The sequence below is a fragment of the Mauremys mutica genome, chromosome 5 (genome assembly GCF_020497125.1).
Source record: "Mauremys mutica isolate MM-2020 ecotype Southern chromosome 5, ASM2049712v1, whole genome shotgun sequence".
NCBI lineage: Eukaryota > Metazoa > Chordata > Testudines > Geoemydidae > Mauremys > Mauremys mutica.
The window spans coordinates 138003942-138027303 of NC_059076.1; the positions used below are offsets into that span (position 1 = coordinate 138003942).

Genomic DNA, 23362 nt, shown 5'->3' on the forward strand with positions numbered 1-23362 from the left:
TGCCCACAGATGCAGCCGGTACAGTCTCTGGCTGTTTTCTGGGGCTGAAGGTGGTGTGGGAGCATATAAGAGACGGGTGGCTCATGCTCACGTCAAACTGGGGCGTGGCGCTGACCCTTGCAGCAGGGGACTCAAAGACCCATGGAGACCAAGTTCTCCAGACTCCTAGAGGTGTTCCCACCACGTCAGGGTGAGGGGCTATGTGTGTGCATACAGGGAGTTGGCATTGTCACTGCCCATGTTATACCAGAAATGGAGGATTCTGGTCTCCAGGGCTATCACTCCAGGGCTTTTCAGGCGTGCTACCATTCATTCCAGCATATGACATTCTTCCCCATTATACTATAATGCCCGTGTGCACAAATACAGCCTCTTTGTGTGTCGGGGTGTTAGCCACTGAAGGAGAAGACGAAGGTACAGGAGAAGCAGCATATAGCATAGGCTAAATAAGTAACCAAGAGTCCCCCATTTCTAAAGAGGTAAATGTAACAACTACTGCTAGGCAGCGTTTGCCTCACTTACCTTGTCAGTTGGGGCCTGCGGCTGATGCAAGGATGGGCTGAGACAGATGAGCAAACAGCAGGAATAAATGGTCAGTGTTCACCATGGGCGTTGGGTATTTTGTCATCTTGCACTTAGCTAAAGGATCAGACGGCTCAGAAGAATAAATATGGCTTGTGTGCACCCAACGGAAGGGGAAAGGGAGACGGGCAATTGCAAAGTGCCATGTGGGGAAATCAAGCACAGGGAAATTTCAGCTGGAGAGCAGGAAGCTGGATACCGTGGCTCTGATGTCTATCAGGCAGTGGAATGGTCCCCCGGTGGGAGTGATGAAAGTCCCATTTGTTTGGGACACTTGCAGCTGGACTGGGTGAAGGTGCACAGGAGATGATGCCACAGAGTAGAATTGCAGGGGACGGTCCTGCTGAAGGGGATGGACTAGGTGATCCAAGAGGTCATTCCCATCATTAATTTCAAGGCTGCCGTCACAAAGAAAATCCCTCCGGTGCCCAGAATAAGAAGCCGCGCAGGAGAAGCCGAGCTGAATAACGAATGCATTTTCCGGTGCCGGCGCGTGATCAGTTCTGACTGGTTCCGGATAGCTATCTACACGGAGGCTTCCCTACCGTTAGTTAACAAGGATCAAGGGGGGGTCTGGTATGTTTGCCCAAGGCAGATGTCAATTTCACACTTGATTAAATTCCCTTCCTTTCCTGCCTCATCCGAAAGGGAAGAAGCATTTAGTTTGGTAAATAATGTTTTCCTTACAGATCCTCAGCAGGGGTGGTAACAGTTGCCTCATTATGCTCAGGAAATCGTGTTTTTCCCACACATACTGCTCTGCCAATGCCCCTCAATCCAAACCCAGAGCCCCTTGTTATCCCAGCCCTGGGTTCCCCACCCAAAACTCTGCCAATGCCCCTTCCTCCTGATCTGCCCCACGCAGCTCTTTCAATGTCCCTCGCTCCAGACTCTCTGCTATTCCAGCCCCTATGTTCCCCACACAACCTACTCTATCAATACATCTCGGTCGTGGCCCACAACAGCTGTACCACCTTGTGTGCGGGTTTTGTGCTGAGGGACAGAGATTACTTTATGAAAGCCCTTCTCTTGGGCCTCCATTGCAGATTGCCAGAGATTTCCATTTGTTGGTGGCTGGTGGTCGTCCCTGGATCACCTTGGGTCAAATTCATCCTTGGCGTTGAATCTGGTGGAGCCAGAAGCCACCCTGAGACAGCACCCCCCCGTCCCCTGTTGTCACAGGCTTTCCATCTTTCTCTTCTCCACCATTTGTTCCTCCTCTGAGTCCCATGGGCATAGGAGCGTGATGTTGGCCTCACGGGTTCTAGCGACTACATCTGACCCTGCTGTCTTTGCCTTCTGTAAGTGGCATCACAGCCACCTGGTGGGGCAGGCGCAAGGGAGGGGTTTGATGCCCCCGGGCGGGGAGCAAGCGTTTGGCTGGCTGAACTCGAGGGCAGAAGGGGCTACTGCGGTCAGCTAGTCTGACCTCCTGCAGGCCAGAGAACAATTCCCAGTTTGACTAGAGCAGATCTTCTGGAAAACCATCTCAGGCGAACGTTCACAGACAGAGTGGGGCTTAGAAACCTCCAGCCTGGGATGGAGAGGGCTGCCCCTTTACACACTATGGGCAAAGCCACCCAGGATTGGAGCTGGGGAAGGAGAGAGATCCCGAGGCAGGGGACTAGGAAGGACAGGTGTTTGTGGGGGGGAGGGGAGAGCTAAGGGGTCCTGGGGGAAGGGAAGGGAACGAGAAGTGGTAGCTGTGGGGGTGAAGGAAAGGGGTTGTGGGGGGAGGGAAGGGGAAAGCACTGCCCATGAACCGCTGACGTTGTTTTTCTCTTTCAGTGCCCAGTGCCGGCGTCGCCTGATGGTGCACCAGCCTCCCTCAGGCTCACCACCCGCCTGCTCGCCACGTCTGCCTCTCGGCCCCTAACTGGAAATGCCCTTAAGGAGCCAGCACCCCGCCCCACGGTGCCCTCTTCCCCCCAGCGCCGGCACCCCTCCCTGTGCCCCCGCCGCCCCCTGGCCTGCACCATGACAGGGGCCCTGCTTCCGTCCTGCGGAGGGGTGCGTGGCAGGCGGAGTGGCTCTGGCTGAGGGATGGCCTCTCTGGACCTGCCTTACCGCTGTCCACGCTGCGGGGAACACAAGCGTTTCCGGAGCCTCTCCTCGCTGCGGGCCCACCTGGAGTACAACCACACCTATGAGACCCTCTATATCCTCTCCAAGACCAACAGCATCTGCGATGCCACCATCTTCCCCTTGGCATCCGATGCCACCCTGCTGACCCCGGCCGCCCGCCGGGACATCTTCGAGAGCACCTCCTTCCAGAGCAAGGAGCAGCGCTTTGCCTGCGACCTCATCTCGGCCGACGAGCTGGAGCCCGTCTCCTCCTCTGCGTCCCGCTACGTGCACGAGATCGAGATCCCTCTGACCGAGATCTTCACCCGTAAGGCCATGAGCTCGGCCACCACCCCTCCCGCTGCTGCCGCCGCCGCCGCTGCCGCCGCAGTGGACGCCGCCTATGAGGAAGGCCTGACCCGCTTGAAGATCCGAGCCTTCGAGAAGCTGGAGGTGGACAAGCGACTGGAGAAGCTGACGGAAGAGGTGGAGCAGAAGATCGCCTCGCAGGTGGGCCGGCTGCAGGTGGAGCTGGACCGGAAGAGCTCGGAGCTGGAGAAGGCCAAGCAGGAGAGCGTGAGGCTGAGCCGGGAGAAGCAGGAGCTGGAGGACCGAGCGACGGAGCTCTCCCGCCAGGTGGACGTCAGCGTGGAGATGCTGGCTTCCCTCAAGCAGGACCTGGTGCAGAAGGAGCAGGAGCTGACCCGCAAACAACAGTGAGTTTCTGCCCCATCTTCCTTGCAGGGGGAGGTGTGCGTGTGCTCCCGTGCACACACTAACGTGCTTCCGTGTGTTCTCGTGTTTCCGCAGCAGTGCACATGTCTCTGTGCTCACGTGTGATTCTGTGTGTGTATGTTTCCACTCTCAGGGTGTGTGTGTGTGTGATTGTCACAGAAATACAGGCCAGCTCCTCAGCTGCTGTCCATCAGCACCGCTCTATTGACAATAAGCCGTGCCCTCGAGGAATGTAGGACGTGCTGTACCAGACCTTCTGGATCTAGATTGGCTTTACCAAGCTTAATGCTGTCGTACCCCTTCCAGACTGTTAGCACGAACTGTTAGAACTGGGGCTACTTTGTTAGCCATATAAATGTCCATTCCTCGTTTTATGCCCGTTTAAACCCACTGAGGCGCCGATGCTCGGACATTCGAGATGCAAAGGACCGAAGAGATCGTCCAACCCATACCTCGCAGCCAGTGCAGGGTTGGTCCATTACGGGAGGTTGTCTAGTGTTCAGTCCACTCGAGTTTTAATATGTCCCAAGCAATGTGGCTTCCGCTCTTTTGAGGCTATTTCACAGCTTGATCCATCTCCCTGACAAGCAGGACTTCCTTGATTGAAGCCTTCCTATTTTCCTCCCATAGCTCCAGTCATTAGCCCTCGCATCTGCTTCCCCTTCTGGGTGTTTCGAGTCTTGCAAGTCCTGGGCTATCTGGTCCCCTGCCCGGAATCATTAGCCACGTTAGATCTGTTTCCTCTCTTCCCTTTAGTCAGTCCTTCCAGCCTCATGATGGTTTTTGTTACGCTTCTCTGAACTCTTCTTCCCCCGGTTTGGGCACCATGATGCCCGCCATGCAATACAATATTCCAGAGGTGGTCGCAGCGCCCCCTGCAGTGAAGGCGTATTCCCTCTAGAGCAGGAGTCGGCAGCCTTTCAGAAGTGCTGTGCCCAGTCTTCATATATTCACTCTAAGGTTTTGCGTGCCAGTCCTACATTTTAACGCTTTTAGAAGGTCTCTTTCTATAAGTCTATACTATATAACTAAACTATTGTTTGTATGTAAAGTAAATAAGGTTTGTAAAATGTATAAGAAGCTTCATTTAAAATTAAGTTAAAATGCAGAGCCCCCCGGACCGGTGGCCAGGACCCGGGCAGTGTGAGTGCCACTGAAAATCAGCTTGTGTGCCGCCTTCGGCACACGTGCCATAGGTTGCCTACCCCTGCCCCAGAGCTAGTTGGGAAATGTGTTTTATTTCTTGTGAATAATGTAGAAGAAAATGAAATCTGGAGGGATACATACCAGGGAGGGAGAAGAGTCATTTCAACTAAAGGAGAGTGGTGGGCACAGGCCCAAATGGGAATTAATTGGCCATGAGTAGGTTAAGGCTGGAAATCAGAAAAGTGTTTCCAGCCATCCGAGGAGGGCGGTTCTGGAACAGACTCCCAATAGGAGCAGGCAGTGGGGGGAACCTAATGAGGGTTAAGATGGAGCTTGGTAAGTTTTTGAACGGGATGATGTGACAGGGTTGCCTGGGAAAACATGGACTGGACTTAATGGCCCAGGAGACCCCTTCCAGTCCTACATTTTTCTGAAACATATTCGGTGGCACCGAAACGTCGGTGGAAAAACAGTGGGCGTTTCAGAGAAAAACGGACAGCTCAAAAAGCCAAACCTGACTTGCTTTTGCTTTTCAGTTATCCGAATCGGAAACGTTTGCCGTGAAAACCTGAAAAAACATTGCTGATGCTAGACATTTTCCTGCGCTATGTCCATTTCTTCCGAAAGGCAGTTTTCATTGAAATACAAATGCTGGCAAAAGGTTTCCAATGAGCTGTCATGACATCCCTGTGCTGAAATGAGATGTCTCTGTGCATAGAGCCAAGGGAGCCCACCATTTGTGTTGATGTTGCCGTTGCTGTACTGCATCACAAACTCAGGTCTGTTCTGCTTTCCCCCTCCCACCTGAAGGCTGCTTCAGCATAGCTGCTTTCCAGATTTCACCCTCCTAACAAAGATCTGTCCTTTGGATTATTTCCCCCCAGATGTCTCCCCTTGTATTTTCTGTCCATGTCTCCAGCTTCCCCAGGGGCCAGATCTCAGCTGGTGTAAGTCAAAGTAACTTCATTGACTTCAGAGGAGCTACACTGATTTACACAAGCTGAGGACTTAACCTGGTAGGTCCTTTTGTGGTAGGTCTTTGTCCTTACGGATGTCACAATGCCTCTTATTTAGATCCTCTGTGGATTTAACTAATGTGACATCTACTCTCCCTTCCACATCATTAATGGAGATGTCAAATAAGATGGGACATCAGCCACTACTCCTACCCTACTCTCACATCCCACCCTTCATCTGCTACACTGCCATATATCATTACCCTTTGTTTATGGCCTTCCAGCCAATTTTCCATCCATGCAACAGAGTTCAGATCCCTGCCATCTTAAATTAATTTTTCAAGGAAGATTTCCCAAGCCAAGGTATAAAATGTTTGACTAAAATCCCAGTATGTTACATCGGCTGCATTCCCAACCTCTGATAAATTTATAATCCTATAAAAAAAAGCGCCAATCAAGGTTGTTGGGCTTGATTTATTCCTTGTAACCTCTCAATGCTGCTTATGGTTCGCCGGTCTGTTTATCCTGCATACTCGGGATCTGTTTTTACTGTGGTTATTTGTTCAATCGTTTCACTAAGGATAAACGTGGACAGATGAGGCAGTAATCATCAAGGTCCCTCTTCTTCCACTGTTTGAATATCAATGCTATGTTTGATTTTCCCATCTTCTGGTCCCAGTCACCCAGGATCTCCCCCCAGTAATTGTCAGCAGTGCAGTGAGCTCCTCAGCTACTTCCCCGAGATGCATGGCAGCTGGGCCAGAAGTTATAGTATGGGCCCATGTTCCAAATATTTCCTGACCTGATTCTTCCCAGTATTCTTCCCAATTGCTCCTACTTCTTTTTGGGAACGATGCATTTACAAAAAGGGCTCGACACCTTCGCCAGTTTCAGGTCATTAATTTCAACCTCCTCCTCCTTTCTGAGTGGCTCTGGGTTCTCCCTAGCCCTTGTTTCTTGCTGTGAATGGCCTTGAGACTCCCATTAACCCCTTTGGCTAGACTTAAGCTATTTCTCTATTTCCTCTGCCAGCTGCTCTGCGTGTGCTTGCCAGCCGTGCCTCCCGCCACCCATACATACACACTTTTTCCCCACTTCCACTGCGGGCGCACTGTGAATGCATTTTTAACCTCAGATCTTCAGTCCACTCCCACATGAAGAGTTCATTGGTTCTTTGCCTAGTTCTGTTTTGGAGACTCTGCAGGCTCCTTGGGGCAGGGAACCTCTTTCTCTGATGTTTGTACCGCACCTGGCACAGAGGGGCCCTGTTCTTTGATTTGGTGGGAAGAAAAATAATACTAATTAATAATCACCTGATGCATCTAAATTATGACAGCCCTGCTCCCTCTTCCTCCCATCCCCTTTGACTCTCCCCTATTCCACCCCATCAATCCCCAAATACAAACCTGCGGGACTCTGGCCTTGTCCTTAGACTGTAATGGACAGAGACCATCTGTTTGGCCTGTGTTTGTACAGCACCTCACACCACTGGGTTCGGTCCGTTACTGGGGCTCGTAGGCACTACCGTAATACACCTGCCTAAGAGCAATTAAATGTACAGCGCCTAGCAGTGCACCAGGACTCCATTACTGGGGCTCGTAGGCACTACCGTAATACACCTGCCTAATAGCAATTAAAATGTACAGCGCCTAGCAGTGCACCAGGACCCCATTACTGGGGCTCCTAGGTGCTGTTGCAGAGTAAATGATAAATAACACCACTAATAATCTTGGCGCGTGTGGCAAGCCCTCATTGCTCACCATGGCCCTGATTCTGCAAATGCACATCTAAGGAGTCCCATTAAGTCCAGGGGGGTTGCTCACCTGTGTAGCATCACTCCAATGCATCCAATCTAGCTCCAATCTGAGCTGCAGGCTCCTCTCCAGGGTCCCTCGGATGTTCTAGCGTGACGACTCCAGCAAAGTGTTTATTCGGAGGGGACCAAAAAACAGTTTTGCCAAAGGGGGTGCAAGTGTCTTTACATGCTGTGTTTCTGCTGGTGCATTTCCTATTACAAAAAGCTCCTGTCACGGGCGAGTTTTTCCAGGATTCTGCAGTGCGGCGTGTGGGTGGCAGGTGTGTATTTTACAGTGATCTACGCACACAGCGGTAATTGTGTTGGATACTGAGATGAAGCTGGTCTGTTTCTGGGCTTTGGGATTTTATTGTAAATTTCCGTTCAGACGCCAAGGCTGATTCCCAGTCTCCCTCCTGGGGGACGTCCACTGGAGCACGTTCATGAGGCCACGAGGCGCAGTCGTGGCGGGAAGCTATTAGCGGCGCGACGCAATGATGTGCCGCTGCTTGGGTTGCGGCGTGCATCACAATACACTTGTGTGGGGCTGCGTGACGAGCTGCACGTCGGGGCAGGGAGCACTTTGCTGCTAGCAGAGAGAGAGAGAGAGAAAGAGAGAGAGCTGCCCTCTGCGGGTGGAGACTTCTTCCTGGCTGATGTCCTGGTGCAGGCGTCGCTGTGTGGCCGCTCAACACTGAGTCACCAAACCCTGTAACGGTCCATGATCGTAGCACGTAGGAGCTAGGCACCGGCCAAGCGCAGAACTAAGAGACAGCCTCTGCCCCAGTACTCGCGTTTGGCCAGGCACACCCCGCCATAAGCCAAACACCCCCACCTGGCATCTGGCTCGGAGAGACCCCGTCAGGCTGGCACCGAGCCTCTGCGCTCCCTTTGCAGCAGGGCTGCTGCTGGGCGTGGACGAGTCGGAGGCTGTCCCACAGCTGCGGCGCAGCTAAAAGGAACAAGCCCCAAAGGAAGGTGAGGTGGATACTAAAGGGCACGGGGAGGCTGGTGGGGCTATGAGAACATATCCCATTGCTCAGCTCCCGTCTGTGCTTAGGTAATTTAAAAGAGATGGGCTCTCCGCCCTCCTTTAATATAAATACCCGGGGTAGTCAGAGCCCCAAACACGACAGCTTCCCAGCCGTACCGCGGGATAGCGCTGTCGGTACAGCACGGCCAGGCGGGCCCCACTCTGGGGTAGGGAGCATGGCTCTGCCTCCATGGGTGGGGGAAGCAGCTCCCCTAGGAACCGGACCGAGACTGACTCAATTCAGAGTCTACCCACGATTGTTGGGCACTGCTGAGCTAGGCTGGATTTGACCCAGTGACCTAGCCTGGAAACGCCCTGTCGCTTTTCACGGAGCCTCTGACCCATCCAGCCCTGATGTGCAAACAACGCTGGGGTCTTTTTCCAGTCATAACCCCAAAGCCTGGTCGTGACTCCCATGGTGGCTGTAGTGTGCGGGGGGCCGTTGCTGCAGGAGATCGCGCTGGGTGGGCGTGGATGCAGGAGGTGACTCCGACTGTAGCATTTTTATAAACTGGCATCTCCAGAGTTCCTCTGCTCCAGCTGCTGTTTTCACCCTCTACCTGATGCCAGAATTTCCTGCCAGGGCTCGTGCAGTGGGCGTCAGAGATGGGCTTGGCTCCCGCAGGGTTGTGACATTAGTGGTGGCACCAGGCTGCCGGAGTAGCGAGGCCCAGGCGATCCAAGCCCCGACTCTGTTTATTGGCGAGTGAGGGACACCGCTAGTCCGAAGTGCCGGGGGGCAGGATCAGGCCCATCGGGGGCTATTAGGCAGAATCTGTGCATAGCGTTCCCCATTGTCCACCTGCCCCATCTGCCCCATGATTCCTGTTGCTCTGCTATTAAACGGAGCAGGATCCAGGGCTCAGCAGCCAGAGCTGCTTCAGTGGGAAGTAGCAGGTCTCGTTTTCCAAGCCCTCTGTTCCAGCCAAGTGCCTCTGGTTGACAGAAGTGATCTATCTGATGCTGAATGTCCTCCATGTCAGCCCCTCCCAACACAGCCGATCTGGCCAGAGAAGTCTCCTGTCTCCGCCCCCTTCCTGTTGAGCCCCCGCTGCCCCCCTCAGGACCCCGGCTCTGCATACCAGTAAGTCCTTTAACTTACTTTCACCCCTGGCCGAGATGACCTTGCCTGAGAAATCCAGTCTGCCAGGAGCTCTGGATCCCACCTCCTGGGTGAGCTCGTGGCTACAACACAGGACAAGGCACCAGGATACCTGCATCTAACTGAGACTTGGTGGGCAAGTCATTTCACCACTTTGTACCTTGGTCTTCCCTTCCCAAAAGCAGGGGTTGTAATAGTCCATCTAAATGCATCAGAAGGAAAATAGCATGACGGCACCTCTTCCCTCAGTGATAAACCCTGCAGAGGAATGGTTAAGGTCACTGGCAGGGCAGAGTTGGCCCCAGGTTAAGATTCCAGGGTTTACGTGCACCCCGTGTTCCCTGCCTGTCTGAACCTGGCACAGAAGATAAAGCTGGCCAGTATCTTCCTGGTGCCCCAGGCCCGGCAAGGCGGCCTGTGGGAGGATGAATGGCAGTCGGTGGGATTGGCCCCATTAAGGTGTCGGGTTAAACGGGTGAGCGGAGAGCGAACAGGGCTATATTTTAGGAGAGACGCCGCCAGGGCAGCTCGTCCCCACTTAACGCAATCTCTCTTGGGCGCCTCTTGTCATCCCTGGCTGGACGATCGACTGCTGCTGAGCACAGAGGGAGAGGATTCTCACAACACATAGACAATGAGATCGGCCGGTTCGTTTAGACTCAAGCACTGAGCACCTGCGACTCCTGCCAACGCCAGCGGGAGCCGTGACTTCTCTGTACCTCTTAGCCTCAGGCCCAAAGAATCCAGGGAGCTGGGTGACTCCTGCACTGGAGATGTACAGCTTAAATCCCTTGGAAATGTACCTCAGTATACTATGCCCTTCCCTTCCCCTCTCCTCTCCCAGCTGGACCCCAGGGAACTAGAACTGGTGCAAGGATGTGGGGCAAAGCTTGAAGGGGATCAGGGTGGGAGGAGCCTGGGTGGGGTGGGATCATGGACAGGGTTATATGATGAGGTAGGCCAAGGGAAGGGTTGGGGTGGGGTTATGGGTGGAGGGTTGGTGGTGGTGGGGGCTTGGCACCTCTGGAAATCAGACCACTAACCTTTGTGCCTCAGTTTCCTGGTCGTTCAAACAGGGCTGGCGATACTCCCCTGGCTCCCAGAGCTTTGCGAGCTGCCGTGTGGCAGAGGGCGGTGGGATCCGCCGGGGGAAGGGCGGCCTTATTGCGTTTTCACCTCTGCCTCTTGCTGTCTCCCCTGCACCAGGGAGGTCGTCCAGATAGACCAGTTCCTCAAGGAGACGGCGGCCCGCGAGGCCAACGCCAAGGTGCGGCTGCAGCAGTTCATCGAGGAGCTCCTGGACCGGGCCGACCGGGCGGAGAAGCAGCTCCAGATCATCAGCAGCAGCTGCAGCACCACCCCCAACGGCAGCCTGGGAAGGTGCAGCGTGCCCGGCTCCAAGGGCGCCAGCAGACCGGTATCTCCTCCTAGCGTCGGGCCAATTGTGTCTGTTGCTTGCCATGCCCTATGGGAAGCCACGCTCCTCCCTGGGTGCCTTTGGCAGCCCTATCTCTCCTCCCTGTGCTATTGTGTAGTAAGGGCTGCTTGCATTGCAAGCTAAGCAATATTGAGTGAGATCAATGGTTGGATGGGAGACCACCATGGAAAATGTTGTTGTGGTTCGTGGTGGTGGTTCATGGGAGGCCACTGTCCCATCGCTACTTGAGGAGACTGGTGCAGTGGACTAGTTGACCTCTTGAGGTCCCTTCCATCCTGACGTAGCTACTATTAAAAGCTCCCCTAGTGCTCTTGCTGGAGCAGGGCTGTTAGCCCCAGGCTCCGCCCACAATTTCCAACCTAGGGAACAATCTTCAATAAGAAAAAAAAAAGTGTGGATTTTTTTGGGGGGGCCAATTTGCTCTTCAATCCCCCTTTCTGTGTAGTGCTCTTGGTGCACAATAGCATGCACAGTCCACCCCAGAAGTGGCCACATTTCAAGGGCAAGTCAAGCCCAGCCTGTAAAGTGCAAGGTGCTGTATAAATGGGAGGTTTTGTTGGTCTCATCCTGCATCTTTGGACCGGGGAGCAGACTCCAGGGTGTGCTGGGAGTTGTGCCAGGGCTGGAACCGACCCTGTTTGCTCATATGGCACAGCTGGCCAAGGAGCTATTTTGCTGGAGATGCTGCATTGCATCCTGATGATCTACTGATATTGGCGTCATTACATCAGTGTCACCTCTCAGTGCCTGGTATGTCCACGCGCAGTCAGTCAGGTTATCCCCCAGGGGAGGCTTTAGCCAGCTGGCTTTTCTCTAACTGAATGAGTTTCAGTGTCTGGTCTCCTTTTCTTCCTTCCTTTCGCTCCAGAGGGACAGGCACGCCGGCCCCGGGGCAGCTGTCCACAGCTCCTACGTGGAGTCCAATCAGAGATCGTCCTCTAGCACTGGGTAAGCAATCTCCATACGCCTCGGTCTTGTCTTTTGCCCAGCATCCTTTTCCCACGGGGGAGCCTTTACCAGCGTGAAACAGGGCTGGGCCCGGATCAGTGCCTATGTCGTTCATGTATGTGCAACTCCTGGCTCATATCCTCTCCAGCAGGCGGTGGGGCTGGCTGAGTGTGTTTTGCTGGTGGTCCCTAGGGCATGGAAGAAGCCTGTGGTTCCTTTCCAGTGGAATTCTCTGCCTGCGGCTGGCGAATACCCACCCAGAAACTGTCTTCTGCGACAGCCTGAAATTCTGCTTCCTAGCTTCTTTGCACGTGCTGAGCCTTCCCAGGTTCACAGCCAGTCGGAGTAGCATGAAGGACGGCATTGTTTTCCTTTTGCTCTGCCTTTCCTTTTCTTTCAAACATGGACCTGGGTGGCTGTGGGTCTGCCCAGTCCATTGGGGGGTGGGAGGGAATGTCACAGCTGGACGTGTCTGTATAACTGATCTCAAGCTGTTTGCCAAGCTGAGTTGTATAAATGCTTTGAAGTCAGAGATCTGAAGGAACCAGGATAGGTGGGTGGGTTGATTCTTCTCCTCTCTCCCTCTGATCTTGTGGGAAGCACCAAGGTGTAAGACTGAGCTGTCAGAAAACTTTACTAGAACAGGACAGGGACGTTTTGACATCCGGCCTCTTTTGCTAGTGTGTTTCCAAGCAGTTACGGTGCATTTGCCCCAGACGTGAGGCTGAAGTTGCATCTGAAGCACGGTGGTGTCTCTGAAAGGTTTAATGTAACGGCGTAGCTGGAAGAGCAGACTTTTCCACCCACGCCCCGGCTGGGGCTGGTCTCTGAGATCTGGGCTTTCAGCCCTATTAAGTGGGTGACCCCAGGTACCAGCAGGAGAGGTGGTTCCCATTGTCTCAGGTGTCGGGAACGAGAGAGAGAGAGAGAGAACAGGACACTCAGTTCGCCGGCTCTCCCTCTAGGACTGACTGTCCGGTCAGATCTTTTTAAATGCAGTGGATTCCGCTCATTACCACCCCCTCGGTTGCCAGCAGAAAGTTGCTGTTATCCGACGGCCGCCCGTGCGTGAAGGCAGGTTTGCGAGGCTGCAGCCAGGGAAAGAAGTGCTGGGCTGTGCCATCCCTGGCTGCCGCCCTGCCAACCTGCATCCAGGCAGGGCAGCAACGGGGACGGCATCCCAGAAGCCAGGGCTTTCTAGGGGAAGCAAGGGAGTTAGGGACCCCACAGAGCTGTCCGGTCCCCCTCTCTGAGGGTCACAGCTCAGCACGTCCCAGCATTTCCTTCCCTGGGTGCAGCCTCCTGGCAGAGTGCAGGGAGAGATACCATGCAGCTCTGGCACCCAGGCTGCAGCAGCCTCTCTCCCCGCTACTGCCTTGCCCACAGCCTCCCCTTGCAGCCCCTTAACTCCTGTGTGGTCCTGTGCGCAGGCAGGTTTGCAGGGCTGCAGCCCCAGAGGAAGCTCCAGGACATGCTGAGCACCGGCCGCAGGCAAGTAAGGCACATCCCAGCACTTCTTTCACCGGCTGCAGCCTTGCAAGCCTGCCTGCAGTTGGGACCTTTCTTCCACAAAGTGCTGCTAGTAAGTGCATGCCGATATCCGAATCCCATTAACTTTAAAGTCACTGGGATGGGATGTTGCTGTTAACCGGGAGTTGTCCATATCCGGGTTGCTATTAAGCAGAACCTACTGTACATTCAAATAGCTGGCGGTGCAGCTTTTTGCCCTATGGCGGTAGATTCATCGCTAACATAACTCTCTTGATTTAGTGGCATTACCCCAGAGATGGGTTTGGCCCACTAGCTCTTTACGTTTGGCCATTGTAAGCATGGGAGCGTTAAGGGGAGTTTAGCCCTTTATCCTAGACTCCGCCTCCTAGGTATCCCCCTCGCATTCCCTGGAGCTGCCGTATGGACTGGCCAGGTGCCCGCTTTCTCCTCGTGGCCTGTCCTGCAAATGGCTGATTTCTGGGAAGTGCCGCCTAGACCCCATCCCCGCCCTCCCTGGGTCTGTCTGCACTGTGACCGCAGGGCGTGACAGCCCTTTGTGTAGATGGAGCCCAGCTAGCCCAGCTACTGGCCGCAGCCTTCAGCACGGGTGAGTCCCACCAGTAACTACCCAGGGTTCCAGGTGGCCCATGCTGAAGTGCAGGTTGCCACGGCTTCCCTGCTCCAGGCTAGGGAGATGAAAGCTGAGCCGCATTCACGTCCTGTGATCCCAGTGTAGACATGCCCTGTGAGGCAGGGGAACTAGAGAAACCAAATGCAGCACAACCTCTGTTTTAATGAAGTCCCAGTTAAACCAGGTTCCTGCCTCCCAGGCTTCTCTACAGCTAATCGGCTGGCCTCCTCGCCACCTGCTGCAAAGGGCCGGCTGCCTCGTAGGCCTGGGGGGGCCCCCCAGTGCCAGGTGGGGGAATGTCGGGCGGCTTTAGGCAAACTAGAAACTCAGGGAAGTTGCAGGCTGGGAGCATCTGACGGGCGGCTGCTAGCCCTGCCTGCTCCAGAGGAGCTATCCCCTAGCCACGTCTTCGCCATCGAGATACAGAGACCCCTCCATGTGCCTGAAATAAACAGGGGGCTCTTCTGTAAGCAGGGCTTTTGGGTGTGGGCTGCGCGGCCCCCCCACCGTCCCTGGAGCTCTGAGTCCAGTTCCCCGCCGCCCCCCTCATGGCTGCATATCCCCGCAGGGCCTCCAGCCGGGTGAAGGCCGTCTCCCAGAGCTCGGGCTGCTATGAGAGCGATGGCGCCGAGCTGTACCAGCCGGAGGAGACCGCCGACGGGCACCCCTACCACGGCGGGCAGAGCCGGGGCGTGGACGGCGGCTTCGAGCGGCCCGCGGCGGCCCGCAGCTCGGGGCTCCGGAGGCAGGCCATCCAGAACTGGCACCGCAGGCCGTACCGCAACAGCACCGAGGGGGAGGAGGGGGACATCTCGGATGTGGGCTCCAGGACGACCGAGTCGGAGGCCGAGGTGTGGGAACAGGACCCCCGCATCCCACCGGAGGCGAACCTGGCGAGGCCCCTCAATAGCTGCAGGCTGATGGGTGAGTCTCCATCCCGGTGGTGAGGGGAACCCCATTGCCTGGACATAGGGGCAACCCTGACCCACAGTTGGCTGGGAAACCCCCGCAGTGGTGGTGACAGTTCAGTAGGTGGCGCTCTTCCCGCTGAGCCCTGCACCTCCAGCCTGGTGAAGGATGGGGAGGCACCGGCGCCTGGGGGAGATGGAAAACCGAGCTCCGAAGTCATGCACATTAAACTACTCAATAGACCGTGTCTGCTCTTGTAACGGACCTGGGCAGCTCAGTGAAAACCTCTGCTCGACGTGCCGCTGCAGCCAAAAATCACAACCAAGACCATGGGATGAAGCAGGAGTGGGGTGGAGAATAACACGGAAAATATTCGAATGCCTTTCTCCAAATCAATGGGGCGGCCTCATCTGGAGACTGGGTGCAGGGCTGGGCACCCCATCGCACACCGGATAGTGCAGAGTTGGAGGGGGTCAGAGAAGGGTGCCCAGAATGATCAAGGGCCTGGAAAGATATGGGACTGTTACTAGAGAAAGAAGACGAATAGGAGGAGACTGGATAAAAGTCTATAAAATGATCCCTGCCCTAGAGAAGGGAGATTGGGCTGCACATGGTCTCTGGCTGAGGCCACCCCATGGATTGATAGAAAGTCAAGAATTTAGCAAGTTGCAAAGAGGGATATGGCTATTGGGAATGTCCAGACCTTGCATAACTAATGATAAAAACACTGGAAGAGATGTTAGACCTCCTGCTTCAGGGCTTAAAGCGATCTCTGGCTATTAGAAACCAGGACAAGACCTTTCTTGGGGCAGATTATCCCACATCTGCTGCATTGGGTTCTTATGCCTTCCTCTAAGGCAGCTGGAGCTGGTGACCTAGATGGACCCTGGGCTGGATCCAGGCCAACAATCATAGAATATCAGGGACCTCAGGAGATATCTAGTCCCACCCCCTGCTCAAAGCAGAACCAATTCCCATATTTTTTGCCCCAGTTTCCCAAATGGTCCCCTCAAGGATTGAACTCACAACCCTGGGGTTAGCAAGCCAATGCTCAAACCACTGAGCTATCCCTCCTCCAATGGTATTGTTCTCTTTGACCTTCGGCAAGTCACTGCACCACTCTGTGCCTCAGTTTCCCCCTTGTTCAAATGGCGATAACGATACAGCCCAAACTCCTGGGACATCTCTTGTTGTTTATAAAATGTTCCGGGATCCCTGGAGGGAAGGTGCTAGAAGAGGGTGAAGGGTTATTATTTTGAACGCACGCTGAGGCACAGGGAGCTGTTAAACGCCTGGGAAAACTATATCCACAAACGCCACCCCTACCCCCCAGCTGCTCTCCTGTATTGTCCCCCCCTCTCCGCACAATGACCCCGCTGATGGTGTTTGTCACACAGCCAGGTCTGAGGGGGGCGGCGGGAAGGTCGTCCGGCCCGAGAGAGGCAGCCCGTCCCGCTCCAACGAGGTGATCAGCCCGGAGATTCTCAAGATGCGAGCTGCTCTCTTCTGCATCTTCACCTACCTCGACACCAAGACCCTGCTGAAGGCTGCCGAGGTCTGCAAGGACTGGAAATTCGTGGCGCGCCACCCTGCCGTGTGGACCCGGGTGCTGCTGGAGAACGCCAGGGTGTCGTCGAAGGTAAAGGGCCGGCCAGCTGTGGGGCTCCAGCCAGGCCCCACAGGGAATGCCCTGGGGCAGAGCCGGGCCCATGGAAACATCAGAGAGGGCAGCAGTGTGGGGCCCATTTCTTAGGGGCTGATGCAGCCCCACCCTTCATTTCTGAGCCCCGGTTTTCTGTCAGAATCGGGATGGACATCTTTTGATACATGAAAACCGGGTTTTTCCAGTAGCTGAAACGTTTTCATTTACCAAAAAAAACCCGTTCGGTTGGTGTGTGCACAGCGATGTAGATGTACATGTGTGTTTGTGCGTGTTGTCCTCTGGGCCGGTCTGTGATGGCAGCTGTGTGTGTGTGTTTGTGCGTGTTGTTTGGGGCTGCTATCTCCAAGGTCTCCGGTGACAGCTGAGAGCATGCGCACCTCTCCCCCTATGGATACAGCCACACTGCAAAGAAAACCCCACGGCACTGAGTCTCCGAGCCTGGGGCTGCAGAGTAGATGTTCCGGCTCGGACTGAATCTCCCCCTTCGCCGGGTTTCAGAGCCCAGGCTCCGGCCCGACCGGGAATGTCTACTCTGCTATTTTTAGCCTTGCAACCGGAGCCCTGGGACTTGGCGCCACAGGGGACCGGGTGTTTGTTTGCAGTGTAGACACACCCTGTGCATGAGCGCGTGTGTGCGAGTGGTGCTCTGGCCCCACCATCCCCACCCAGGGGCAGGGGGAGAGTCCGGCGCTGTCTCTCCTGGTTGCAGTTTCTCCTGTCCTGGCGCGCGTCTCTTTCTCACCGGGCGGGGGTCTGGCTTTCCCCTGCAGTTCCTGGGCATGCTGTCGCAATGGTGCACCCAGACGCACTCCCTCACGCTGCAGAACCTCAAGCCCCGGCTGAGAGGGAAGAAGGAGAGCAAGGAGGAGTATATGAAAAGCACCCGGTGAGCCCCCATGAGACACGCCCCTTTCCACCTCCAGAGCCAATCCATCCGTATCCATAAGGAGCTCATTTGCCAACACGGGCAGCGGCGCTGACCTTTTAATACCCGGGTCTCTGTTGTCCCATAGTGACATCACTGCTGCAGTAGCTCTGGCTTGTCCATTTAATGCTCCACTGGGAGAACGTTAATAGCTTCCAAGCTACAAGGGCTCCTGCCCTGAAGAGACCCCCCGGTTATCAGTGCTTTGGTTCCTGTCCCTGGGATTGCTTAGTGCTGGTGCATCTCAGCCTCTTCCATACCAGAGCCCCCGTTCCCATCCCAGTACCTCTGCGGGACCCCTGGGGATCCCCTCTCATCGACTGATACAGAACAAGCAGGGTGGCCCCCACCCGCAGTTGAGAACCCCTCCTTTAGTGCATTGTTCGCTATCAGAAATGCAGTCCCTACTCATCCAAAATACTAGGGTCCTCCCACTGTTAATACTCCATTGCCGGCAGGACTGAAACTCCTGCTGGCAGGAGCTGGGGATGTTTGCTGTGGTATTTGTCTGAACAAAGCTGGGCTTGAAGGGCACAGAGCCGGCCGGGGACGGGCTGGGATGGTGGAGGCAGGACTGGGGGACAGGTTTGATGGAGGGTCAGTAAAGGCCAGTCTTAGATCCGTGTAGCAGAGGTCAATGAGACCTCGGCGGTGTTTGTCTCCAGCCGGGGTGAGGGTGCTAGTGACCTGCCTCCAGGACGTCTTGGGATGGGAGAAGAGGAGCGGGAAAGGCGAGGATGGAGGAGAAACAGCCTGCAATGAGGCAGGGGAAGGAAGAAGGAGCAAATCCATCACCCAAACTAATCCAGGGTGCTTGAGATCCTTCCTGTGAGGTCTGGATCTGCCCTTGGTATTCCGCGAGTCTGGGTCAGGCGGACAGGGCGAGGGAGGGGGAACACCCGCGTACGGTTGCCTGGCCTGGGCTCCCGCCACCCGAACCAAATGTGACGAGCAAGGCTGAGGAAGAGGAGGTGGCCTTCATCGCAGCATGGCTGCACTGACAGGTGGGAGCGAGCTATGTCGTCCAGGCCCGGATCCTCAAAGGTCCTTCGGCAGCTAATTTCCATTGAAATCCCTGGGAGTTCAGCACCCAAATACCTTTGAGGCTCTGGACTCCGGGGCAGGGCTGCTCCTTGTGGCTTTTTCTCAGTCCCGGGTGAAGTGTCCCAAGGAAGGGGGCCCCACCTTTCCTCCCAGCAGCTGCCACTGGGCTTTCGGGGCTACGTTTCCCACGTTGCCCTTTGAGAGCAGGGGTAGCAGCGAGCGCCGCTGCTGAGCTCTCTCTCCCCCTTCCCCGCTGGTTCCATCTCCTCAGGGGCTGCCTCGAAGCCGGGCTGGAGTCCTTGCTGAAGGCCACGGGCGGGAACTTGCTCATCCTGCGGATTTCACACTGCCCCAACATCCTGACAGATCGCTCCCTCTGGCTGGCCAGCTGCTACTGCCGGGCGCTTCAAGCCGTCACCTATCGGTACGTGCGCGAGTCCTGGGCCCGCCGGACCTAGCCGTGGGGCCTGCGCTGGAGGGAGGCGGGCGGCCTGCCTGCCGCTCAGAGCATCTCGCTGAGCTGTGCGTGGGAAGAGCCGTGGCTTGGGACTTGGTGGCTTAGTCCTCAGGCTCCTGCTTGGTGTCTGTCCTGCTGCTCTTATGCAGAAGGGGGTTGAGGTAGCCAGGAGCTGGGAGAGGCTGAGCCTGCCCAGACCACGTGGAATCCAATCGGTGTCCCTGAGGCTTCCAGAATCCCCAGCACTTGGCCCAGTCTGTGGGACCTTCTCCTGGGGGACTGGGTCAGACTGGGCCCCCTGCCCTGATACACAGACCCAGCCCTAGACATCTGGGGATGCAAACTTCCCTACCCTGTGCTGGTCAGTGGCAGGACGCTCCAGTGCCCCGGATTAGCTGGCACTCGCTCCCTTTGCAGCATTGTCCCTGACTGGAGAGAGCCCTGGGAGGGTGGACACGGTGTCACCCAGGCCTGCTTGCTGTGGCACTCTGTTCCCCCTCTAGTGGCATCTAGACTATCTAGAGATTCATAGAATCACAGAATATCAGGGCTGGAAGGGACCTCAGGAGGTATCTAGTCCAACCCCCTGCTCAATGCAGGACCAACACCAACTAAATCATCCCAGCCAGGACTTTGTCAAGCCAGGCCTTAAAAACCTCTAAGGATGGAGATTCCACCACCTCCCTAGGGAACCCATTCCAGTGCTTCACCACCCTCCTAGTGAAATAGGGTTTCCTACTATCCGACCTAGACCTCCCCCACTGCAACTTGAGACCATTGCTCCTTGTTCTGTCATCTGGTACCACTGAGAACAGCCGAGCTCCATCCTCTTTGGAACCCCCCTTTCAGGTAGCTGAAAGCAGCTATCAAATCCCGCCTCATTCTTCTCTTCTGCAGACTAAACAATCCCAGTTCCCTCAGCCTCTCCTCATAAATCATGTGCCCCAGCCCCCTAATCATTTTTGTTGCCCTCTGCTCCAATTTTTCCACATGCTTCTTGTAGTGTGGGGCCCAAAACTGGACACAGTACTCCAGATGAGGCCTCACCAATGTCGAATAGAGGGGACTGATCACGTCCCTCGATCTGCTGGCAATGCTCCTCCTTATACAGCCCAATATGCGGTTAGCCTTCACAACAGGAGCACACTGTTGACTCATATCCAGCTTCTCATCCACTGTAACTCCTAGGTCCTTTTCTGCAGAACTGCTGCCTAGCCACCCAGTCCCTAGTCTGTAGCAGTGCATTAATGAGTCTGCTACAGCCTTAGCTAAGGCCTGGTCTACACTAAGAATGGGGGTCGAACTAGGGTACGCAAATTCAGCTACGTGAATAGCGTAGCTGAATTCGAACTACCCTAGTTCGAACTACGTACCCGTCCAGACGCCGCGGAACCGAACTCCGCGGCTCCAAGGTCGACTCTGCTAACTCCAGCTGCCGAGGTGGAGTACCGGAGTTCGAACTAGCGCTTCCGGAGTTCGAACTATCGCGTCTAGATCAGACGCGATAGTTCGAACTCCGGAAAGTCGAACTCACCGTGTCGACCCGCGCGGTAAGTGTAGACTAGCCCTAAGAGGCATAGGGTTTTTAGCTCATGCTGTAGAGGCTCATACACTAAGCTTCAGAGGTCCCAGGTTCAATCCTGTCCACTGCTGAGTGGGGTCTGTTGGCGTTACACTAGCCAATGCCTTGGCAGGGCTGGTGCAAGGATGTTTTGCACCCTAGGTGAAACTTCCACCTTGTGCCCTCCCCTGCCCTGAGGCGACCCCCCCCATGGCAGCTCTGCCCTGAGGCGCCCCCCCTGCAGCAGCTCCTCCCCTCTGTCCTGAGGTGCACCCCACCTCAGCCCTGCCCTGCCTCCTCCCCGAGCACGCTGTCGCTGCTTCACTTTTCCCGCCTCCCAGGGTTGCGGCGCCAATCAGCTTAGGTGTCACAAGCCTGGGAGGCGGGAGAAGTGAAGCAGCCACGGCGTGCTCGGGGAGGAGGCGGGGCAGGGGTGAGCTGGGGCGGGGAGTTCCCCTGTGTGCTGCCCCCCCTCCCTTACTTGCTGCAGGCGGCCCTCCCCGCGCTCCCCTGCCCCAGCTCCCTCCACCTAAATGCCGGTGGCGACCGGGGCAGCCAAAGATCCGGCCGCCATGGTCGCTGCTGAAGGGGTCGCTGCCCCCCAAATCCTAGCACCCTAGGCGACTGCCTAGGTCGCCTAAATGGTTGCACCGGCCCTGGGCGCTAACAGGGTACCTAGCAGGGCCAGCTGCGGCTGGGAGCGCTGGTGGTGTGGATGGGGATCAGCTGTTCTCCATGTCCACCGAAGACAGGACAAGATGCAATGGGCTTAATATGCAGCAAGGAAGATTTAGGTTGGATATCAGGGAAAATCTTCCTGACTGTAAAGGGAGTTCCGGTCTGGAACAGGTTGTGGAATCCCCATCACTGGAGGTTTTTTAAGAACAACCCCCTGCCAGGGATATGGCCTGGGCTTACCTTGTCCTGCCGCAGTGCAGGGGGCTGGACTAGGTGACTTCTCAAGGCCCCTTCCAGCCCGACATCGCCTATGACACGTGTTTACTGAGACCCACGCTTCCTGGGTGCAGGGCGTTCACTGGCAGCATGCAGAGAGCAGAGGAGGGCAGAGGCGCTCCACATCCTACCAGTGGGTATGGTGAGGTTAGCACCCGCGGCTGCCTGTGGGGTCTGTCTGTGTAGCACCAGTATTTGTTAAGGGCCAGCCCCAGGGGGTCTAGAGGGCTACAGGAGGAGGATGTAGGTTGTTGGTTTCCCCGGTGCCATAAGATTGCTTAGCGCTTAGCAGACAAAATGATAAAAGAACGGGAGGCTCCTGTCCGCTCAGCTGGCCCAAACCTCGCCAGGGAAGATCAGGCTGGAAAGGGCAGGGCAAGGCTCTAGCAGCAGGAGATGGAGAAAGGTGGAGCCACCCGCTCCTCGGGCCAGTCTCAGGAAGGAGGGTTCTTACAGCTGCTCTGATACGATGGCACAGAGCCGACACGACGCCCTCCCCCAGACCCCGCGGCTGGGGCAGGGGGTTGCATGGGGATGGGGTGGGGAAGCATGGAGCGGCTTGTGGGGGGAGGAGACCCAGGGGAGGGACAGGCTGCACTGGGCTGGCAGGACATGGGGCAGCACGCACAGGATGGATGGGCCATCATTGCTGCCCCAGTCACGATCCGAGGGAGAAGCCCCCAGTGCCGTCACCAGCCAGCCCCTCTGCTGCTCTCCCCTCCTGGCACAGCAGCACAAGGCCCAGCACAGCCTGGATTAATGCTGGTTCCTGGCTCTACCCGCCAAGGGCAAGGCTGGAGAAGTGACAAGCTGAGAGGGAGCTTTCTGGGCAAGCTGGCACGGGCCTTCCTCTTTGGCAGCGTCACCAGGGGAGCGGTTGGGAGTGTGGCTCTATTTACCAGACAGGGCACTGCGGGATTGTCCCCGCGTTGGGGCCGCCATGATACACGTCCCTGAAGCAGGTTGGAGTCAGTCCAGGTGATTGCCTTTGAGAGGAGCTATTCATGCTCTTCACCAGCAGGCTGCATTCTTTGCTTCCCACCCCGGCTGGGGGATGGGGCGTGTCAGGGTTCCTTCCCCACTCTAAACTTTAGGGTACAGATGTGGGGACCCACGTGAAAGACCCCCTAAGCTTATTTCTACCAGCTTAGGTTAAAACTTTTCCAAGGCACAAATTCCTTCCTTGCCCTTAGTATTGCTGCCACCACCAAGTGATTTAAACAAACATTTAGGGAGGGCCACTTGGAGCCCTACCTCCCCCAAAATATCCCCCAAACCCATATACCCCCTTTCCCGGGGAGGCTTGAAAATAATATCCTAACCAATTGATTACAAAGTGAGCACAGATCAACACCCCCCGCCGCCTGTCGTTAGGACACTGAAAAATAATCAGGTCCTTAAAATACGTTTATTTAAAAAAAAACATAAAAGAATCACCTCTGTGAAATCAGGGTGGAAGATAACTTTACAGGATAACAAAAAGATTTCAAACACAGAGGATTTTCCCTCTAGGCAAAACTTTAAAGTTACAAAAACAGGGATAAACCTCCCTCTTAGCACAGGGAAAACTCACAAGCAAAACCAAAAGATAATTTAACACAATTCTTTGCTATTACTTACTATTTTTGCAATGCTAGGTGCTTAGTCCAGATATGCTTAAGGAGATGTATTTTTCCTGCCCTGGTTCCTTACTGACTCAAAGAACCAAAACAAAGACACAAACAAAAATCGTCCCCCACAGATCTGAAAGTATCTTCTCCCCTTATTGGTCCTTTTGGTCAGGTGCCAACCAGGTTATCTGAGTTTCTTAACCCTTTACAGGTAAAAGAGGAATTAACCCTTTACAGGGTAAAGAGGGATTTGATGCTTCCCTTAGCTGTATGTTTATGACAGGGCGTGTGGGGAGGATCAGTTGGAGGTGAGTTAAG

General features: G+C 55.4%; 1 protein-coding gene across 1 annotated transcript in view; it reads left to right on the forward strand.

Moving 5' to 3' along the window:
* The first annotated feature begins 2543 nt into the window (after window positions 1–2543).
* The window catches only part of FBXO41 (F-box protein 41), a 34855-nt gene continuing 14036 nt past the window's right edge, over window positions 2544–23362 (forward strand). Inside the window, exons 1-7 of the mRNA XM_045020007.1 lie at window positions 2544–3362; window positions 10620–10830; window positions 11720–11799; window positions 14490–14845; window positions 16228–16469; window positions 17264–17379; window positions 18734–18886. Coding sequence (XP_044875942.1) covers window positions 2626–3362; window positions 10620–10830; window positions 11720–11799; window positions 14490–14845; window positions 16228–16469; window positions 17264–17379; window positions 18734–18886 — 1895 coding nt within the window. The 5' untranslated portion in view covers window positions 2544–2625. The remainder of the gene's footprint in view (window positions 3363–10619; window positions 10831–11719; window positions 11800–14489; window positions 14846–16227; window positions 16470–17263; window positions 17380–18733; window positions 18887–23362) is intronic.